This window comes from Pagrus major, chromosome 11, assembly GCF_040436345.1.
Source record: "Pagrus major chromosome 11, Pma_NU_1.0".
NCBI classification, from domain to species: domain Eukaryota; kingdom Metazoa; phylum Chordata; class Actinopteri; order Spariformes; family Sparidae; genus Pagrus; species Pagrus major.
Window position 1 is genome coordinate 35,426,013 of NC_133225.1, and position 17,757 is coordinate 35,443,769.

Consider the following 17,757-nt stretch of genomic DNA (forward strand, 5'->3'; position numbering starts at 1 on the left):
GTCCAAAGGCACCAAGTTATGAGAATATAGTATTTCGTATATTGTGCTAATAGTTCGTTTTCTGACTAGTTTACAATCAAAAATTGAATCCAACAGGCCAGTTGGAGGACGTAAGGGAGAACATATAAAGTTTGAGAATACAAAATTCCGAAGTTGCAGATATCGATAAAAATGTGATTTGGGAATGTGATATTTTTGTACCAACTGTTCAAAGGAGGCAAAGCTGCCGTCAATATACAGATCAGACAGTGATACCATACCTCTTCTGGACCACATATCAAAGACCCCATCTATTAATGATGGAACAAACATATGATTCAGTGTAATTGGGGCAGCCTGAGAAAGATCTGTAAGTGCAAAGGATCTTCTGAATTGGTTCCAAATCTTGATTGAGTGCAAAACAACAGGGTTGGAGGTAAAGTTAGAAATGGGCTGTGTAAATGGCAACTTAGAACACAATAAGGCTTTTAAAGAAGTGGAATTTACAGATGCCCCCTCCAGATTTAGCCATTCAGTGCCAGTGTTATCATTATCGTTATCCATCCAATATAACAGTACTCGAATGTTAACCGCCCAATAGTAATACAAGAAATTAGGGAGTGCCATTCCTCCCATTAAGCGAGGTCTCTGAAGTACACTTCTTTTTATCCGGGGCGGTTTTTTGTTCCAAATGAAACTTGATATCTGATTATTCAATTTTGTAAAAAAAGATTTAGTTAAAAAGATGGGAAGGCACTGGAATATATATAAAAACTTGGGCAGTATATTCATTTTTACTGTATTAATTCTTCCACCCAGAGAGAGAGGCAGGGGATCCCATCGTTCGATATCCTGATTTAAGTTTGATAACAGGGGCTGATAGTTAACAGCATAAAGATCTTTATGTTTATCTGTAATCCATATGCCGAGGTATTTGAATTTTTTGAAGCTAATTTTAAAGGGGAGTGAATTTAAGGATGTCTCATCATTACTAGTGCCAACAGGCATCAGCTCACTTTTTTGAACATTGACCCTGTAGCCGGATAGTTTGCCAAATTCTTTTAGTAAGACCATTAGCTTAGGAAGACTCAAAAGGGGTTGTGATATATATAGTAGCATGTCGTCCGCGTAAAGCGAGACTTTGTGCTCCTCCCCAGCTCGGTGAATTCCTCTGATATCAGTATTTTGCCTCAGAGCTAAAGCTAGTGGTTCCATTGCAACCGCAAAAAGAAGCGGTGACATGGGGCATCCCTGTCTTGTACCACGTTTAAGCTCGAAGAAAGGGGACAAATTATTATTAGTACGAACAGCAGCCATTGGAGAAGTATATAAAAGTCTGATCCATGATATGAATTTATTGCCAAATCCAAACCTCTGTAGTGTACTGAAAAGATAGCCCCACTCCACCCGGTCGAACGCCTTTTCAGCATCAAGTGAGAGGACGACCTCTGGCACACCAGGTGGAGAGGGGCTATAAAGGATGTTAAAAAGGCGTCTGACATTGAAAAAAGAGTAACGGTTCTTAATAAAGCCTGTTTGGTCAGGTGATATAATGGAAGGCAGAACCTCTTCTAGTCGGCGTGCCAGAACCTTGGCAAGGATTTTTGCATCCGTGTTAAGGAGAGAGATTGGGCGGAATGAATTGCACTCTAGAGGGTTTTTTCCTTTTTTGAGAATTACAGAGATTACTGCTTGGCGCATGGTCAGAGGTAGGGTCTTAAGTGAAAGTGATTCTTCAAAAACTGACATTAGTAAAGGGGCAAGTTGGTCTGAGAATTTTTTGAAGAAATCTGTTGGATATCCGTCCGGCCCTGGGGACTTGCCGCTTTGCATAGATCTGATTGCAGATATTATTTCCAGGGCCGAGAAGTCTTTCTCCAATGAATCAGCTATGTTTGGGTCTACGGATGGAACATGTAGGGATCTTAAAAAATCCTCCAACACTGAGGGTGCAGTTTGACATTCTGATGTGTATAATACTTGATAGAAATTTTGAAAACAGGAGTTAATTTTGAGGCTATCTGTACACTTTGAACCTTGTTCATCATTGATTGCAGGTATAGTCTGATTGGCAGTTCTTTGTCGTAACTGATGTGCGAGAATACGTCCAATTTTTTCCCCATGTTCATAGCATCCGTGTCTAGATTTGGAGAGAAGATATTCCGCCTGTTGCGTTGATAGGATATCAAATTCGGTCTGCAAAGACAGACGTTTTTTCACTATGTCAGGAGATGGTTGATGGCTATATAACATATCTAGTTTCAGGATTTGATCCATTAGTTCTTTAAGGCGCACTGTATTTGTTTTCTTCTTATTTGCGCAATAAGAAATGATTTGGCCTCGTAAATAAGCTTTTAAAGATTCCCATATAGTTGAATATGACATTCCTGGCGTTTGATTAGTGTCAAGAAAAAATTGTATTTCAGATGAAATAAAGTTGGTAAAAGACTCTTCTGATAAGAGAAGAGGATTGAGTCTCCAAGGGCGGTAACTATTTTGTGTGTTAGGAATGCTGATTTTCGTGGTTAGCGGACCATGATCTGAAATGACTATGGCATCATAGTCACACTTAGTTACAGAAGATAGAAGTCTTTTATCCAGGAAAAAAGTATCTATGCGAGAATAGCTCTTATGCACTGGGGAGAAAAAGGAGTACGCTCTAGCAGTAGGATTACGAAATCGCCATACATCCACTACACCATATGTTTTAAGAAAAAGCTGGATTGTGTGTGCTGATTTAGATAAGGACGTCGTTTTGGAGGAGCTGCGATCTAAGGTAGGGGAAAGTACACAATTTATATCGCCACCAAGGATAAGATGGTGTGATGTCATGTTTGGTAGACGAGAAAAAAAATTTGAAAAGAATTCTGGATTGTCCCAGTTTGGCGCATAGATATTGGCCAGGATGACCGGAAATGAAAAAAGTTGCCCTGTCACAATAATGTAGCGCCCTGCAGAATCAGAATCGACATTAGCCATTGTAAATGGTATATTTTTATCAATGAGGATGGCTGCCCCCCTAGTCTTTGTGTGGAAATTAGAATGATAAACTTGTCCTGACCATCCTCTTTTTATTCGGAACAGGTCCGTTGTGCGCAAATGCGTCTCCTGAAGAAACGCAATATCGGTCTTAAGTTGTTTTAAGTGTGTAAATACCTTTTTTCTCTTAATTGGATGGTTAAGTGACTTCACGTTCCAACTCACAAAGTTCACTGATGAGAGTCCAACCAGTCCTCTAGTAGAATTAGGATCAGTCATAACCTACTGAGTAAGATATTTAGTGCACTTGAAATTTAGGCTACATCTGGCTGAGCAAATAGAAAGTAAGAAAGACATACATAAAACAAATCCAAGAAATAAACAAGTCTGGTATAATCCCACCCTCCCCCACCCCACCTAGTGCCTAGAGAAACAAGGCAAACATGGTACCCCTCAAGAACAAATCCACACATATGTGTTTGTGTTGGGGAACTCTATAGAGCCAACTGTTCAGGCTCCCATCGAACGCTTCATGAAAACCAGTTCAGTGCATTGTTATTGTAGTACTACAACATCTGCTATGTGTTCAAGTAAGAGAAAATAAAAAATAAAAATAAAAATAAATAATTTAAACCCCACATCTCTTATGGAATCAATAGTTTAAAGGTGTTAAAATTAAACACTGTGGATTAGCCATCATATAAAATTAAAACAATTACATTTTGTAATCAACAGAAATATATTCAGTCAGACAAATCCTGTCACTATAAGGCAACCTTTAAGTTGTAAGAAAAACAAAATCAAAGAACTATTAGGCTACAGTAAGCCTATGAATAAAGGTAATCAGCATTGACAAAGAAAGGAGAGAGAGAAGGGGTCTCTTGGTCCAGTCATTTTACATTTGTTTTCCACTTTGAACCTCGACAGCAGAAGCTGGTGAAACTTAACAGTCTAACAACAGTGACATTAGTCCACTGGGTGCAGCCAGTTTAGCTGCCTTTCCACGGACGAAAACAAATAAAGTATTGTCAGAATAACTGAAAACACGAAAACAGTCTCACTCACGCTCCTCGGCGGGGATGATGTGGTTCCTCACGTAGGTCATCGCTTTTTCTGCGTCGGTGAATTCCTTTTCTTCCCCGTTGTGTGTGACACGGAGACGGGCTGGGAACAGTATGCCAAACCGGACGTTCTGGCGGTTGTGGAGCAGCTTTCTGACCTCGGTGAACGCAGCTCTGGCTTTGGCGACTCTTGTAGTGTAATCTGGGAAGATAGCAACTGACTCTCCGTTGTACCGAAGTGGAGCACGGGTGCGCGCCCGGTTCAGTACCTCAACACAGTCCTGGAAATAGTGAAGTTTGGCTACTATCGCTCGTGGTTTCCCGCCGGGTTTTCTTGGAGCCAGGCTTCTGTGTGAGCGATCAATGAGCACATCCTTGTCCAGCTGCAGCGCCTCTCGTAACAGCTTTGAGACCGATGTCGTGGAGCTTGATCCAGGCGTCTCAGGCAGCCCCAGTATTCTGATGTTACACCGCCGCGCTCTTCCCTCCATGTCCTCGCATTTGTCTCGGAGCTCCGCCACCTCCGTCTTCAGGGTGTTCACCGTGGTCTGCAAAGTCACCACCTCGTCTGACCATGCTGACAATCCGGTCTCCATGTCTCGGACTGTGGTTTTCACTTGGTCGATCTCCGAGTGAATCGCCGCCGTGTTATTTTTAACTTCTGCTTTTAATGCCTGCAGCTCGTTTTTAAGGAAGTCGAAGTCGTCGGCAAGTGCGTTTTTCATTTCTGATTTTATCACCGCCGAAATTTCAGTTTTCAGCGAGAGAAGAATCTCCGACTTCAAGGACTTGGCGTCCATCTCTGGTTTAACGTTAGCTGACCGTAGATGTGGTGGAGATGGTCTTGCCGCGGTGCTAGTAGCAGTGTAGCTCCCGGCGGTGTTGGGCCTCGTGTTCGCTGCTCCAGTATATTGAAATTTTTTCAGATTTGTCGCCATTCACTCAAACGTAGACTTCCTCTCAGCTTCGGAAATGCTTTCAGAGCAGATTAGTCAATATTTTAATGTACTGCGCGCTTATTAACTTAAAATAAAAAAGGAAGTTCGACGGGAGCTCAAACAAACACGTCCTACTCCATCGCCAGCTCGACAGCGCCCCCTTTTTCTTCTTTTTATATAACTTTTAGTACTTTTTAACTTTTTAAATATACTTCTTTTTGGAGCTCTTTCTCCGGGCAGTATGGAGAGACCAGAGTTGTTTTTATCGCTCTGGTCTTAATTCTGCTTTTTTCGCTGTTTTCCGCTGTGTCCGGGGAGCCTGTATGCGGCCCTATTGTTTACAGTAGGGATCAGCTGTTGGCCCTCAGTAGTGCCGTGGTCCGATGTCCCGCGCGAGCTGAAGAGGAGGAGACGCGGGTGCCGTGCCAGAGCTGTTCGCCGTAGCAGGAGGAGACGCTACAGACCCATCCTCCCGTCTGTCATCATGGGGAATGTGATCATAATGCAGTAGCATTATGAATGATTTTAAACAGTAGCCATACATTTGTGTGCATTATTAGATTTTCAAGCTTTAAAATATTGTATTTAGTGAGTATATGACAGTGATCATACTGACGTGTTTTTTTGTCGTGAATCTTAAGGGCACTTTTATATAATGATTCAAGTGGTTTTAAGGCTGTTTTACATGCCTTGTCATACAATAGAAAAGATTCATTAAATAATAATAAGATTAATAGAAAAGAATAAAATGTAACATCCAGTGGTCACATATACTTCTCTTCTCTCTTCAAATGCACTTTTAAAATCTTGAATACATACATGCAGTTTCTGTGTGAGTGTATGAAAATTGATTGTGAAACTGACTGAGATGCAAGGGGGCGCCAGCTAAAATCTTGCCCAAATTGGTCAGGGCCGGCACTGGTCATGCAGTGTCAGTAAGGGGGTACTGGACATTTAAGTCTTCTTTCAATGGCTGTCTTCATTCTTTGTTTGACATTGGGATAACAGTAGCTCAAGCTTTCAAATGCAGTCTGTTCTTGGAAGATAACTTAAAGGGATAGTTCGGATTTTTTGACATAAAGTTGTATGACATCCTCACCATCAGTGTCGTGCATCAGCAGTGACTTTCCCCCCACTGCGTCCTGCGAGCCCAGGTCTGTCCCGCTGTTGTTGCTGAAGAAAGTAGTTACGGCTAGTTTGCGGGGTCACGAAGATAAAGCGTTTTGCTTCAAAAAACAATATCCGTTCAAAACAGTAAAACATTTGCATCACAAAATCGTTTACGAGAAAAAAGTCAGACCTCACGATCACCTGGCACTATTTCCCCTCACTTTGTATCACTGCGGGCTTCCGCCTGTTGACACACGGCACCGCTCCATCAGCTGTTTCACGGTGTTTACATGCTCGGATGGTAAACGTAAATATGTCTGACTACGAAACGAGTGATGAAGACATTCCTTTTACCACAGAGCCAAAGGGATATCTTTATGAACCCGAATACACAGACACCGAGCTTCGTCAAATGGAGTTAGAACGGGCAGAGAGAGAGGAGAGAGACAGAGAAGCGGTCCAAGCTGAAGTTGGACCTGTACAGACAGTACATAGTTGCTGACAATAATAATAACAGTCATCATATAAAAAGGCACCATCTTTAGCTTGTAGGTAGTTGTTCTTACCTGGGGTCGTGGCACAGCAGCGCTCTTCAAAACATGTTTCTTCCTCTTTCCTGGGCGTGTAGGAACATAATCGTCCTTGCTGAAGTGTGCACTACACACACAAAGCTTTTTCACCCTTGGCAGTCTTGCTTCAATGTTCAAGCCTATGGCAAGAAGCCAAAGTTGCCCAATAGCAATGTCCGTGACAGGAAAGCGGTGAAATATATACGGCGACTTGGTGTGATCTTTGTTGTTGCAACCCGGATAATCGCAAATCCGCACCATTTTTATATATCCTCTTGTCTAATAATCTCGTTAGTACTCACGTTAGCTCTCTCGCACATCCGAGCATGTAAACACCGTGAAACAGCTGACGGAGCGGTGCCGTGTGTCAATAGGCGGAAGCGCGCAGTGATACAAAGGGAGGGAAAGTAGTGCCAGGTGATCGTGAGGTCTGACTTTTTTGTCGTTAACGATTTTGTGATGCAAATCTTTTACTCTTTTGAACGGATATTGTTTTTTGAAGCAAAATGCTTTATCTTTGTGACCCCGCAAACTAGCCGTAACTACTTTCTTCAGCAACAACAGCGGGACAGACCTCGGCTCACAGGACGCAGTGGGGGAAAAGTCACTGCTGATGCACGACACTGATGGTGAGGATGTCATACAACTTCATGTCAAAAAATCCGAACTATCCCTTTAAAGTTAGATTAAGTTTATTAATTAGTCTGGATACTACTGGATTTAAACTACTGTGAATACCGGTATATTTAATATTACATAGCTTCATACAAAGGAACATAGATCTGGTAACATAACATGTCAGTATTTCTCCCACAGAGTGTTTTTAATCTCTCACGGACTACAAAACTGTAGAGCCTCCGATAATAGGCTCGTTCGAGATGAGCCAGGCCTGCGCAGAATCGATCACCGGCGACCACCGCACAATGTATGCCGGTTAGATTTGTGTTCGACTTGATCCCGACTTGCTCTGACGTCATGCACGCGCCGGCAACGATAACCTCACAAGATCAAGGCGGCTGCAGTTTTTAGAGCCAGGCGCCGCAGTTGCTCTCCACCGACTGCAAGACCTCAGGGCATGATGGGAAACGCCTGGCTGTCGCCTGATCAAAGAGCTGATTGGCTCTTAGTTAGGACTACAAACACTACGTTTTGTCGAAAATCGTAATTTTGCGTGTAATTGTTATATTTAATGCTAGATTATATGAATCTCATGTTGTGCAATGAAGGTTTAATCTGTTAACAAACATATTTTGTGTGGTTGATAATAATAATAACAATAATAATAAAGGTTATTTATATAACACTTATCAAAATGAGCAATCAGTGCTTTACAAGGCAGACAAAAAGAACAAAGGATAGAATACAATGCCAGATACACACATATTCCCACATATATACTGTATATAATTACAAATATAAATACATCAATAAAGACGATAAGAAACATTTGCTGCTCGTCCTCCCCATGTGTAGCCTATATAAGTAGCTGTGATAACGTTTGGACTGTTAATTCAGTAGTTCAGTTTCTTAAATTTAGGGATTGTATGATTTATAAATGACAGTGCATACGCAATTTCTTCAGCCATAGCTATCCGAACGTTTTCTGCAAACTACAGGTAGCCTACAGGTGGATCTAACAGGATGTAAATGTTTCTGTGACTTCTAGGGGTGGGCAGATCGATCCAAATATCGATAGTATCAATACCAAGGTGAGTATTGGTATCGGATCGATACTAGCGTGATGAGATCGATATTTTTGTTGTAGTTTCTCTTCTATAAGTTCAGCAAATCACTCATATTTCTTCACAGTTTGTGTGAGCGCAGCAGCTAGTCCTTATGCGCAGCGCTCCTCTCCACCTCTCTCACTCCGCTCATTCAGGTTCACTAGGCCCCTCCCCCCCAGAAACTGCTACCTGTGATGTATGCAGGAAAGCAATACTTGTATAAGCATTTAAAAGCAGCACACCCAAAAGTTAATGCTGAGCTGCAAAGCATTCGGAGGGAGCTCCCCAAACCCGAACCAGACCCCTGGCACAGAGACAGACGTCACTGACGGAGGCCTTTCAACAAAAACCTCAACAATATCCAGGTAGCAATTTCTAGAAGTGAAAGTTATTTCCAGCATTAATTAATGTTGTTTTTCAAAGTGTAATTGGTGGTCAGAGATGTAATTTTAGCAGAGTGATTAAACTATTATCATATATTCAGACAGTTGAAATAAATCTTAATTGTTTTACTGGAACTCAAAAATATATACTTATATTTTATTTTATATTTTATATTTTTTTTACAGCTGGTCTTGGTTCTCGCCAGCTCAGGAGCCGCGGTCCGCGCGTCCAGCCTGGCCCCTCCTCCCCATCTCGCCCAGGAGGAACCGCGGGTCGGCGCCACCAACTCCGGGTCCCATCCCCCCAGCGGCGCACCTCCAGGCGGCCCGCGGAGCACCGCACCCCCTCCGTGCTGGTCGTCGGGACCTCGATGGTCAGGCACGTGACGGTGCATGGCGGCCGGACCTTCTGCCACCCTGGAGCCCGCGTCAAGGAGGTTGAGTCCTCTGCCCTCCAGCTGTGTGCTCAGCACAGCTCGGCCACCACGCTGGTTCTGGAGGCCGGAATTAATGATCTCAGAGACCAGCAGTCCGAGATCCTCAAGCAGGATTTCAGGTCCATGATGGACCGCCTGCTGGACACGGGGAAGCGGCTAATTATTTCCGGCCCGCTCCCCCCGCCGCGCTATGGTGACGTCACCACCAGTCGCCTCCGCCAGCTGCACCTGTGGCTGAAGGGATACTGCCTTGATAAAAGTATTCCATATGTGGACAATTTTATCGCTTTTTTAAACAGACCCCACCTTTTTAAACCAGACGGCCTACACCCGAATCAGGAGGGGTCAAGGCTTTTATCAGTCAACACTAACCTGACTGTCCGGTCCTGCACCACAACCACCTCCTGACTCATTGCACCCATACACAGGCCCTCTGCACCTCACTCACACTCACCTCCACCCCCCCCTACCTACATCATACATGCCCCTCCCTCAGTGACCCCAGTGGCACAGGACAATATCTACACAATAGAAACCATAATATCACACAGACAAACGAAACCCAGGACTGTTTTTAGACCAAACTGTGTTCTTAACATTCCATTTGAAAAAAGTGATGAACGCACGTTCAGCACAGATGTTAAAATGGCTGTGCTGAACGTGCGCTCTCTTTTAAACAAATCTTTTATTATAAATGATATAATTTTAGATAAAAACCTGGACATCATTTTCCTTACAGAGACATGGCTGGGCACTGACGCACCTGTTGTTCTCACCGAGGCTTCCCCACCAAATTTTAACTTTTTATTTTCTACTAGGGGGTGCAGAAGAGGGGGCGGTACTGCTTCGATTGCAAAGACCAACATGCATACAAACAAAGTCAATTTTAACAGCTACACATCATTTGAATATCATGCCTTCGTTTGTAGCAGCCCGCCTATCCTCTGTATAACTATCTACCGACCACCCCAGTATTCCACTTCTTTTATTAATGAATTTTCAGAGCTTTTATCAATTATTCATACCTCTTTTAACAGAATTTTAATAACCGGTGATTTTAATTTACACGTCGACATCTCCTCAGACTTACTGTCTAGAGAATTTTTAAACCTTTTACACTGCCTCGATTTTAAGCAACATGTCACGCAGCCGACCCACAGCAGGGGGCGCACCTTGGACCTGGTTATATCTTATGGTCTGTCCATTGGTGCGCCCTCTGTTGTGGACCTGGCTGTGTCTGACCATTTTTGTGTGTTTTTTACAATCACCAGTTTTAACCAGCGAGAGGCCCCTGTGGGAACAGTGAGGAAACGCTACCTAACTTCTGAAGTGGCTGCAAATTTTATCCAGATCTTACAGAGCACTCCTGCCGAAATTCTACCAGCACCCTGCGATTTTATTACTGACAACTTCAACAACAAAATAAAGACAACACTGGACTCAGTGGCTCCACTTTTTATCAAAACAGTTAAAACAAGATCTACACCCCCGTGGAGAACTGAGGATATCAAAAAACTAAAAAGGGAATGCAGGAGTGCTGAAAGGAGATGGAGGAAATCCAAGTTGACAGTTCACTATGACATACTACGTCAACGACTCAAAATTTACAATAACACAGTCAAACAAGCAAGAATCTCCCACTTCCAAAACCTAATCCATGACCATAAAAATAACCCCAAATTCTTATTCTCCACTGTGGCGTAGTCTGATGCCACTGTGGGTTTCTCGACAGGAACAGACACACGGAGTGATGATTTTTATGTTCTTTTTATTTTTCAATACTCGGGCCACACAATAGCTCTCTCGGGGTCGATCACAGGCGTCCGTTGCTGCCGACCGCCAGGAGCATCCGTCCCTGTGTGGCTCACTCGTCTCTCCCCCCAGGTCCAGCACGCTACTGTGTTTTAAAGGAGAGAGTGATTAGCTCAACAGGAAACCGGTGTGCCAATCACTCTCACCTGGCGCTGCTCTCCTGAGCCCTCCCCACACCTCTCTCCTGCAGCCGATGCACCACGCCCCCTCCACATACCTCCACCGCCCGACTTAGGCCGGGGAGCCGTCCGGCCTAACCCACTCCCCCCCCCCCCCTCCTCATGAGAGCGGGAAAGGAAGTCGGCCACAGCCATCTGCACCCCCGGCCTATGGATCACCGTGAACTTAAACGGCTGCAGAGCCAGATACCACCGGGTGATCCGGGCGTTGGCATCCTTCATGCGGTGGAGCCACTGGAGGGGAGCGTGGTCCGAGCAGAGGGTGAATGGGCGCCCCAGCAGGTAGTACCGCAGAGCATCGACCGCCCACCGGATGGCCAGGCACTCCCTCTCCACCGTGCTGTACCTGGCCTCCCTCTCGGACAGCTTGCGGCTGATGTACAGCACTGGGCGGTCGAAGCCCCGCACCTGCTGGGACAGAACGGCCCCCAGCCCTCTGCCCGACGCATCAGTCTGCAGGACAAAAGGGAGAGAGAAGTCAGGTGTGTGGAGAAGAGGCTCCCCACAGAGGGCCTGCTTAACCCTCTCAAACGACACTTGGCACTGCTCCGTCCACTGGACCGGATCTGAGGCACCCTTTCGGGTGAGGTCAGTCAAGGGGCTGGTCAGCTCCGCGAAGTTGGGAATAAATCGCCGGTAATAGCCGGCCAGCCCCAAAAACCGCCGCACCTCTTTTTTGGTCTTGGGCCTTGGGCAGGCTGCAATCGCTGCTGTCTTATCTACCTGAGGACGCACCTGCCCGCCGCCCAAGTGGTACCCCAGATACCGTACCTCCCTCCGTCCAACTGCACACTTCTTCGGGTTGGCCGTGAGCCCCGCCTGCCTCAGTGACTCGAGCACCGCGGCCACCTGCTGCACATGCTCCGCCCAGGTGTTACTATGGATGATGACGTCATCCAGGTAGGCGGCAGCATATACAGCATGTGGACGCAGCACCCGGTCCATGAGGCGTTGAAACGTGGCTGGGGCCCCGAACAACCCGAATGGAAGTGTAACAAATTGGTACAAACCGTACGGAGTGGAGAAGGCCGTTTTCTCCTTAGACTCTGGAGATAAGGGAATCTGCCAGTAGCCTTTGGTCAAATCCAGCGTCGTGAAAAAACGAGCAGTGCCCAGGCGGTCCAGGAGTTCGTCGACCCGGGGCATAGGATAAGCGTCAAACCGTGAAACATCATTCACCTTGCGATAGTCCACACAGAACCGGATAGACCCATCTTTCTTGGTTACAAGAACGATGGGGCTACACCAGGCACTGTTGGACTCTTCTATAACCCCCATCTCCAACATGGCTTTCAATTCTGCCTGGACCACTTTTCTCTTGTGTTCAGGCAAACGATAGGGCCGTGAACGCACTGTCACGCCCGGGTGAGTCTGCACGTGGTGTTGAATAAGGCTTGTGCGTCCTGGCAGGGGGGAGAACACATCAGCGTAACGCTGCTGCAACCTGGCAATGTCTGCTCTCTGGGACGGCGAGAGATGGTTTTCACATAGGAGCGAGGCAGGATTGGTCGATTTTGGTACCTCCGGCCCCAACTCATCTCTCTCTGCCACTGCCGTCACCAGGGAAACAGACTCCGCCTCTCTCCAAGCTTTAAGGAGGTTGAGGTGATAAATCTGTGTAGCCCCTCCCCGGTCAGATCGCACAAGCTCATAGTCAACCTCACCCACTCGCCGTGTGACCACAAAGGGCCCTTGCCACTTGGCGAGTAATTTGGAGTTGGAAGATGGGAGCAATACAAGCACTTTATCTCCCGGTGAGAATTGTCTTAACCTAGATCCTCTGTTGTACAGCCGCTGCTGACGTTCCTGGGCCCGGAGCAAATTCTCACGTGATAACTGTCCTAGTGTGTGGAGTTTTGCTCTCAGGTCCAGGACGTATTGAACTTCGTTTTTACTGGGGCTTGGACCTTCCTCCCAGCTTTCTTTAACCAGGTCCAAAACCCCGCGTGGTCTCCTGCCAAACAGCAGTTCAAAGGGAGAAAATCCCGTGGAGGCCTGGGGTACCTCGCGTACTGCAAACAACAGAGGATCTAGCCACTTATCCCAATTGCTACTATCATCGTGAACAAATTTACGGATCATGGACTTCAACGTCTTATTCAGGCGCTCAACGAGGCCGTCAGTTTGAGGGTGGTAAACACTGGTCCGAATTGACTTGATGCCCAATAATCCGTACAGTTCTCTCAGTGTTCGTGACATAAATTGGGTGCCTTGGTCAGTCAGGATCTCTTTCGGGATCCCGACTCGGGAGATAACTTGAACCAGCGCCTGCGCCACACTCTTTGCAGAGATGGTGCGCAGCGGCACTGCCTCTGGATATCGTGTTGCGTAATCCACAAGAACTAACACAAAGCGATATCCACGTGCACTCCGGTGAAATGGCCCGATGAGGTCCATCCCAATACGGTCAAAAGGGACCTCAATCAGTGGTAATGGGCGCAAAGGCGCTCTCGGGGTGGCCGGTTGGTTAACCAACTGGCATTCGGGACAAGACGCACACCAGCGGCGCACGTCCGCCCAAATACCAGGCCAATAGAATCGGGCCATTACACGGTTCAGTGTCTTTTCACACCCCATATGTCCAGCCATCGGGTTATAATGAGCCGCCTGGAAGACCATTTCCCGGCGGCTTTTCGGTACCAACAACTGGGTCATTATTTCTCCTGTCTGAGTGTCACGGCTCACTCTGTAAAGTCTGTCCCTACGTAAAGAAAAGTGCGGATATGTTAACGCTGTGTCAGGGCGCACCGTGTGACCATCAATTTTTATCACTTGGTCGAAGGCAAAGCGTAGAGTATCATCACGAGACTGCTCGAGTGGAAAATCTTCCATGGAGTCAAACACAGGAACCTGCGGAGCCTCCTGAGAAGGCTCCGCTGGCTCCCCCTCCCCGTCTGCAGTGTCGGACAACCTCGCGTCACCGCTGAGCACAGCGCACATATCCCATGTCCCTGTCGGCCGTGAGCGCACCCCCACACACTGCCCCACTAACTTATCAAACCCCGGCCAATCAGTACCCAGAATCAGGGGGTGCGTTAGGCGGGAGCTAACCGCAGCCTTTATACTATGCTTTTTACCCTTAAACCGAATTTCCACTGGTACTACAGGGTATCTGTGAATATCCCCATGCACACACCTAATATCCACCCATCCAGCCTCTATCAGAGCCCCGGGTCGAATCAGACTCTGGCGAACTATAGACTGCATGCAGCCCGAGTCCACCATCGCCTGATATGTACCCCCCTGAATCCTTACCGGAACGCTGTACGTCCCTCCTGGACCGGGGGAGGGTGCTGGAGGGCCGACAACCCGAATCACTTGACCGACCTCCATGAGTGGGCATTCACGGCGGAAGTGTCCGGGCTGTCCACACCTCCAGCACTCCTGCCCTGCCGCCTGAGGAACCCTCTGTGGGCTGAGAGCAGCCCCTGTAGCGGCTGGAACCTGGGAAGGAAAAAGAGGGGAAGGGGGATTAGATCGGGGAGGAGGAGAGGGTCGAGCGGGTGTGTGCGTGTGTGTGTGTGTGTCGGGCGCAGGTCTTCTCCGGGGTGCCGGCGTGGGACGGGCGGGAGCGGCTGGCCGATCCTCCTGTGCCCGGGCTCTGGAGAGCACGGCCAGATGGTCCTCCGCCAGTGTGATGGCCGTTGTCAGGTCCACCGGGCGGTGGCAGTGCACCCAGTCCGAGGTGGCAGCTGGAAGCCCCTCCGTGAACTGCTCCAGGACGATCTGGTCTACCAGCCGGACCTCGCCGGCGGAATCCCCGGGCTGCAGCCATCGCGTTGCCGCGTCCTTCAGCTGCTGCGCGAAGACAAACGGCCGCTCTGCGGGTCCGAGCCTGGCTCCCCGAAACCTGCGGCGATGGTCCTCCGGGGAGAATCCCAGTCGGTCCAGGATGGCCCTCTTTATGTTCGCGTACTGTCGGGAGGGGGCAGGCAGGCCGAGCGCCGCAGTTTGAGCGTCCCCCGACAGAAGGGGAAGCAGTCGCACGGCCCACTCCGCCTCCGGCCAGCCGCATGCCTTCGCCGTCTCCTCAAACATCCCCAGAAATGTCTGTGGGTCGTCCTGCTCCGACATTTTATGGAGTGCCAACCCAACGAGCGAGGGGGCCGGTGCCGCTGCCCCCGCCCGGTTCACCATCACCTCTAACAGCTGGGTCTGTTTTTCGGCCTGGCCCTGAAGTGCTGCCAGCTGCTGCCTGCTGAGCACGGCCTGGTCTCGGTTCATGGCCGCTACTTCTGCCAGCATCTGCGCCAGCGCCATGATTGGTTGCTGCGGTTCCGTCATCCCCCGTCTCTGCGTTCGCCTGCCGAATCACGTTGGGCGCCAATGTGGCGTAGTCTGATGCCACTGTGGGTTTCTCGACAGGAACAGACACACGGAGTGATGATTTTTATGTTCTTTTTATTTTTCAATACTCGGGCCACACAATAGCTCTCTCGGGGTCGATCACAGGCGTCCGTTGCTGCCGACCGCCAGGAGCATCCGTCCCTGTGTGGCTCACTCGTCTCTCCCCCCAGGTCCAGCACGCTACTGTGTTTTAAAGGAGAGAGTGATTAGCTCAACAGGAAACCGGTGTGCCAATCACTCTCACCTGGCGCTGCTCTCCTGAGCCCTCCCCACACCTCTCTCCTGCAGCCGATGCACCACGCCCCCTCCACATCCACAATCGATCTTTTAACAAACAAAACTTTTAAAAGATCCTCCAGGATACCAGATGACGCCCTCTGCGAGGATTTTGCAGACCACTTCAGAAGAAAAATCAATGACATCAGATCCAGTCTTTTATCCCAACAGCTTTTAACATCTGGATCATTGCTTTTACCTGAGGAAACACTTGAGAGTTTTGCCCTGGTTGATGCGAGGACACTTGGTCGAGTTTTCTCCCAGGTAAAGCCCACAACCTGCCTTTTAGATCCCATTCCCACACCGTTTTTTAAAACACTCTATGAATTCTTTGAGGAACATCTGCTGTATTTGGTGAATTGCTCTCTTCAGACGGGTGTCTTCCCCACCTCCTTTAAAACGGCGGTGGTGAAGCCCCTTCTGAAGAAGAGTGACTTAGACCCCAATGTTTTAAACAACTACCGGCCTGTATCCAACTTACCATTTTTAAGTAAAATTTTAGAAAAACTTGTTTCTAATCAAGTAAATGAATTTTTAAACTCAAAACATATTTTAGAGTCTCATCAGTCTGGTTTTAGGATGAACCACAGTACAGAGACAGCACTTTTAAAGATTTTAAATGACATCAGGTGTAATTTAGATAACAACAAACTCACAGTCTTGGTACTACTGGATCTAACAGCCGCCTTCGATACAGTAGACCATCACATTTTATTAAATAGACTGAGGAACCTGGTTGGCCTCTCTGGTACTGTTTTTAACTGGTTCACATCCTACCTCACTGATCGAAGTTTCTTTGTTAGTATTGATACATGTTCCTCAAGAACCCATAAGATAAAGTGTGGGGTTCCCCAAGGGTCAATTTTAGGTCCAACTCTTTTTAATCTTTACATGCTTCCCCTTGGGGACGTCATCAGGAGGCATGGCATCAACTTCCATAGTTATGCTGATGATACACAACTGTACATTGCCGCGTCTCCTGATGACACAGGGCCAATTGATGCCCTTTTTAACTGTATTTTAGACATTAGGTCATGGATGGCAGCAAACTTCCTACAGCTCAACCAGGACAAAACAGAGGTTTTAGTCATTGGTCCTGAAGGCCAGAGAGAGAAACTTTTACCAAAGCTACAGGATTTTAAACCCTCAAAATCAGTAAAAAATCTGGGCGTGATTTTTGACTCTGACCTCACTTTTATTCCACACATCAAAAGCATAACAAAGATAGGTTTTTACCATCTTAAAAATATAGCCAGAGTCCGCCCGTTTCTCTCCCAGGCCAGCACGGAGGTGCTGATGCATGCTTTTATCTCTTGTCGTTTAGATTATTGTAATGCCCTGCTCTCTGGTCTTCCCAAAAAGAGTTTGCATAACTTACAATTATTACAAAACTCAGCTGCACGAGTGCTGACGAAGACCAGAGGGCGGGAGCATATTACGCCTGTTTTAAAATCGCTGCATTGGCTCCCTGTGCGCTTCAGGATTAATTTTAAGGTTCTTTTACTTGTTTTTAAGTGTCTTAACGGTCTTGGGTCTTCTTATCTATCTGCATTACTTTTACCCTATCAACCCTCGCGGACCCTGAGGTCCTCCGGTGCTGGCCTTTTAACGATACCACAAGTTAGAACTAGAACACACGGGGAGGCGGCATTCAGTTATTATGGCCCCCGATTGTGGAACAGCCTCCCGGAGAACCTCAGGGCCGCAGAGAATGTTGATGTTTTTAAAAAGAGACTCAAGACCCATCTTTTTAATCAGGCATTTAATTGAGCTCATTTAACTCTTTCTAATTACCGACATTTTTTATTATTTATTTATTTATTTTTTATTATTATTATTCTATTTTATATTAATTCTTAGTTAAGCCAATCCTGTTTTATTACTTACTTGTTTTATCTCAATGTTTTATTTCAATGTTTTAGTCGTTATTTATGGTCTATTTTATACATTATATTGTTCTATT

General features: G+C 46.8%; 1 protein-coding gene across 1 annotated transcript; it reads right to left on the bottom strand.

Moving 5' to 3' along the window:
* Positions 1–10,910: 10,910 nt before the first annotated feature.
* On the bottom strand, positions 10,911–15,782 carry LOC141004361 (uncharacterized). Its single transcript, XM_073475808.1, has 2 exons — positions 14,427–15,782; positions 10,911–11,077 (listed from the first exon to the last, which is right to left on the bottom strand). The coding sequence occupies exons 1-2, from the start codon at positions 15,453–15,455 to the stop codon at positions 11,075–11,077; spliced, it is 1,032 nt and encodes a 343-aa protein (XP_073331909.1). The 5' UTR covers positions 15,456–15,782; the 3' UTR covers positions 10,911–11,074.
* Positions 15,783–17,757: the final 1,975 nt, after the last annotated feature.

Coding starts and splice junctions, on each gene's coding strand:
- LOC141004361 (XM_073475808.1), bottom strand. CDS start 15,455: ATGACGGAACCGCAGCAACCAATCATGGCGCTGGCGCAGATGCTGGCA.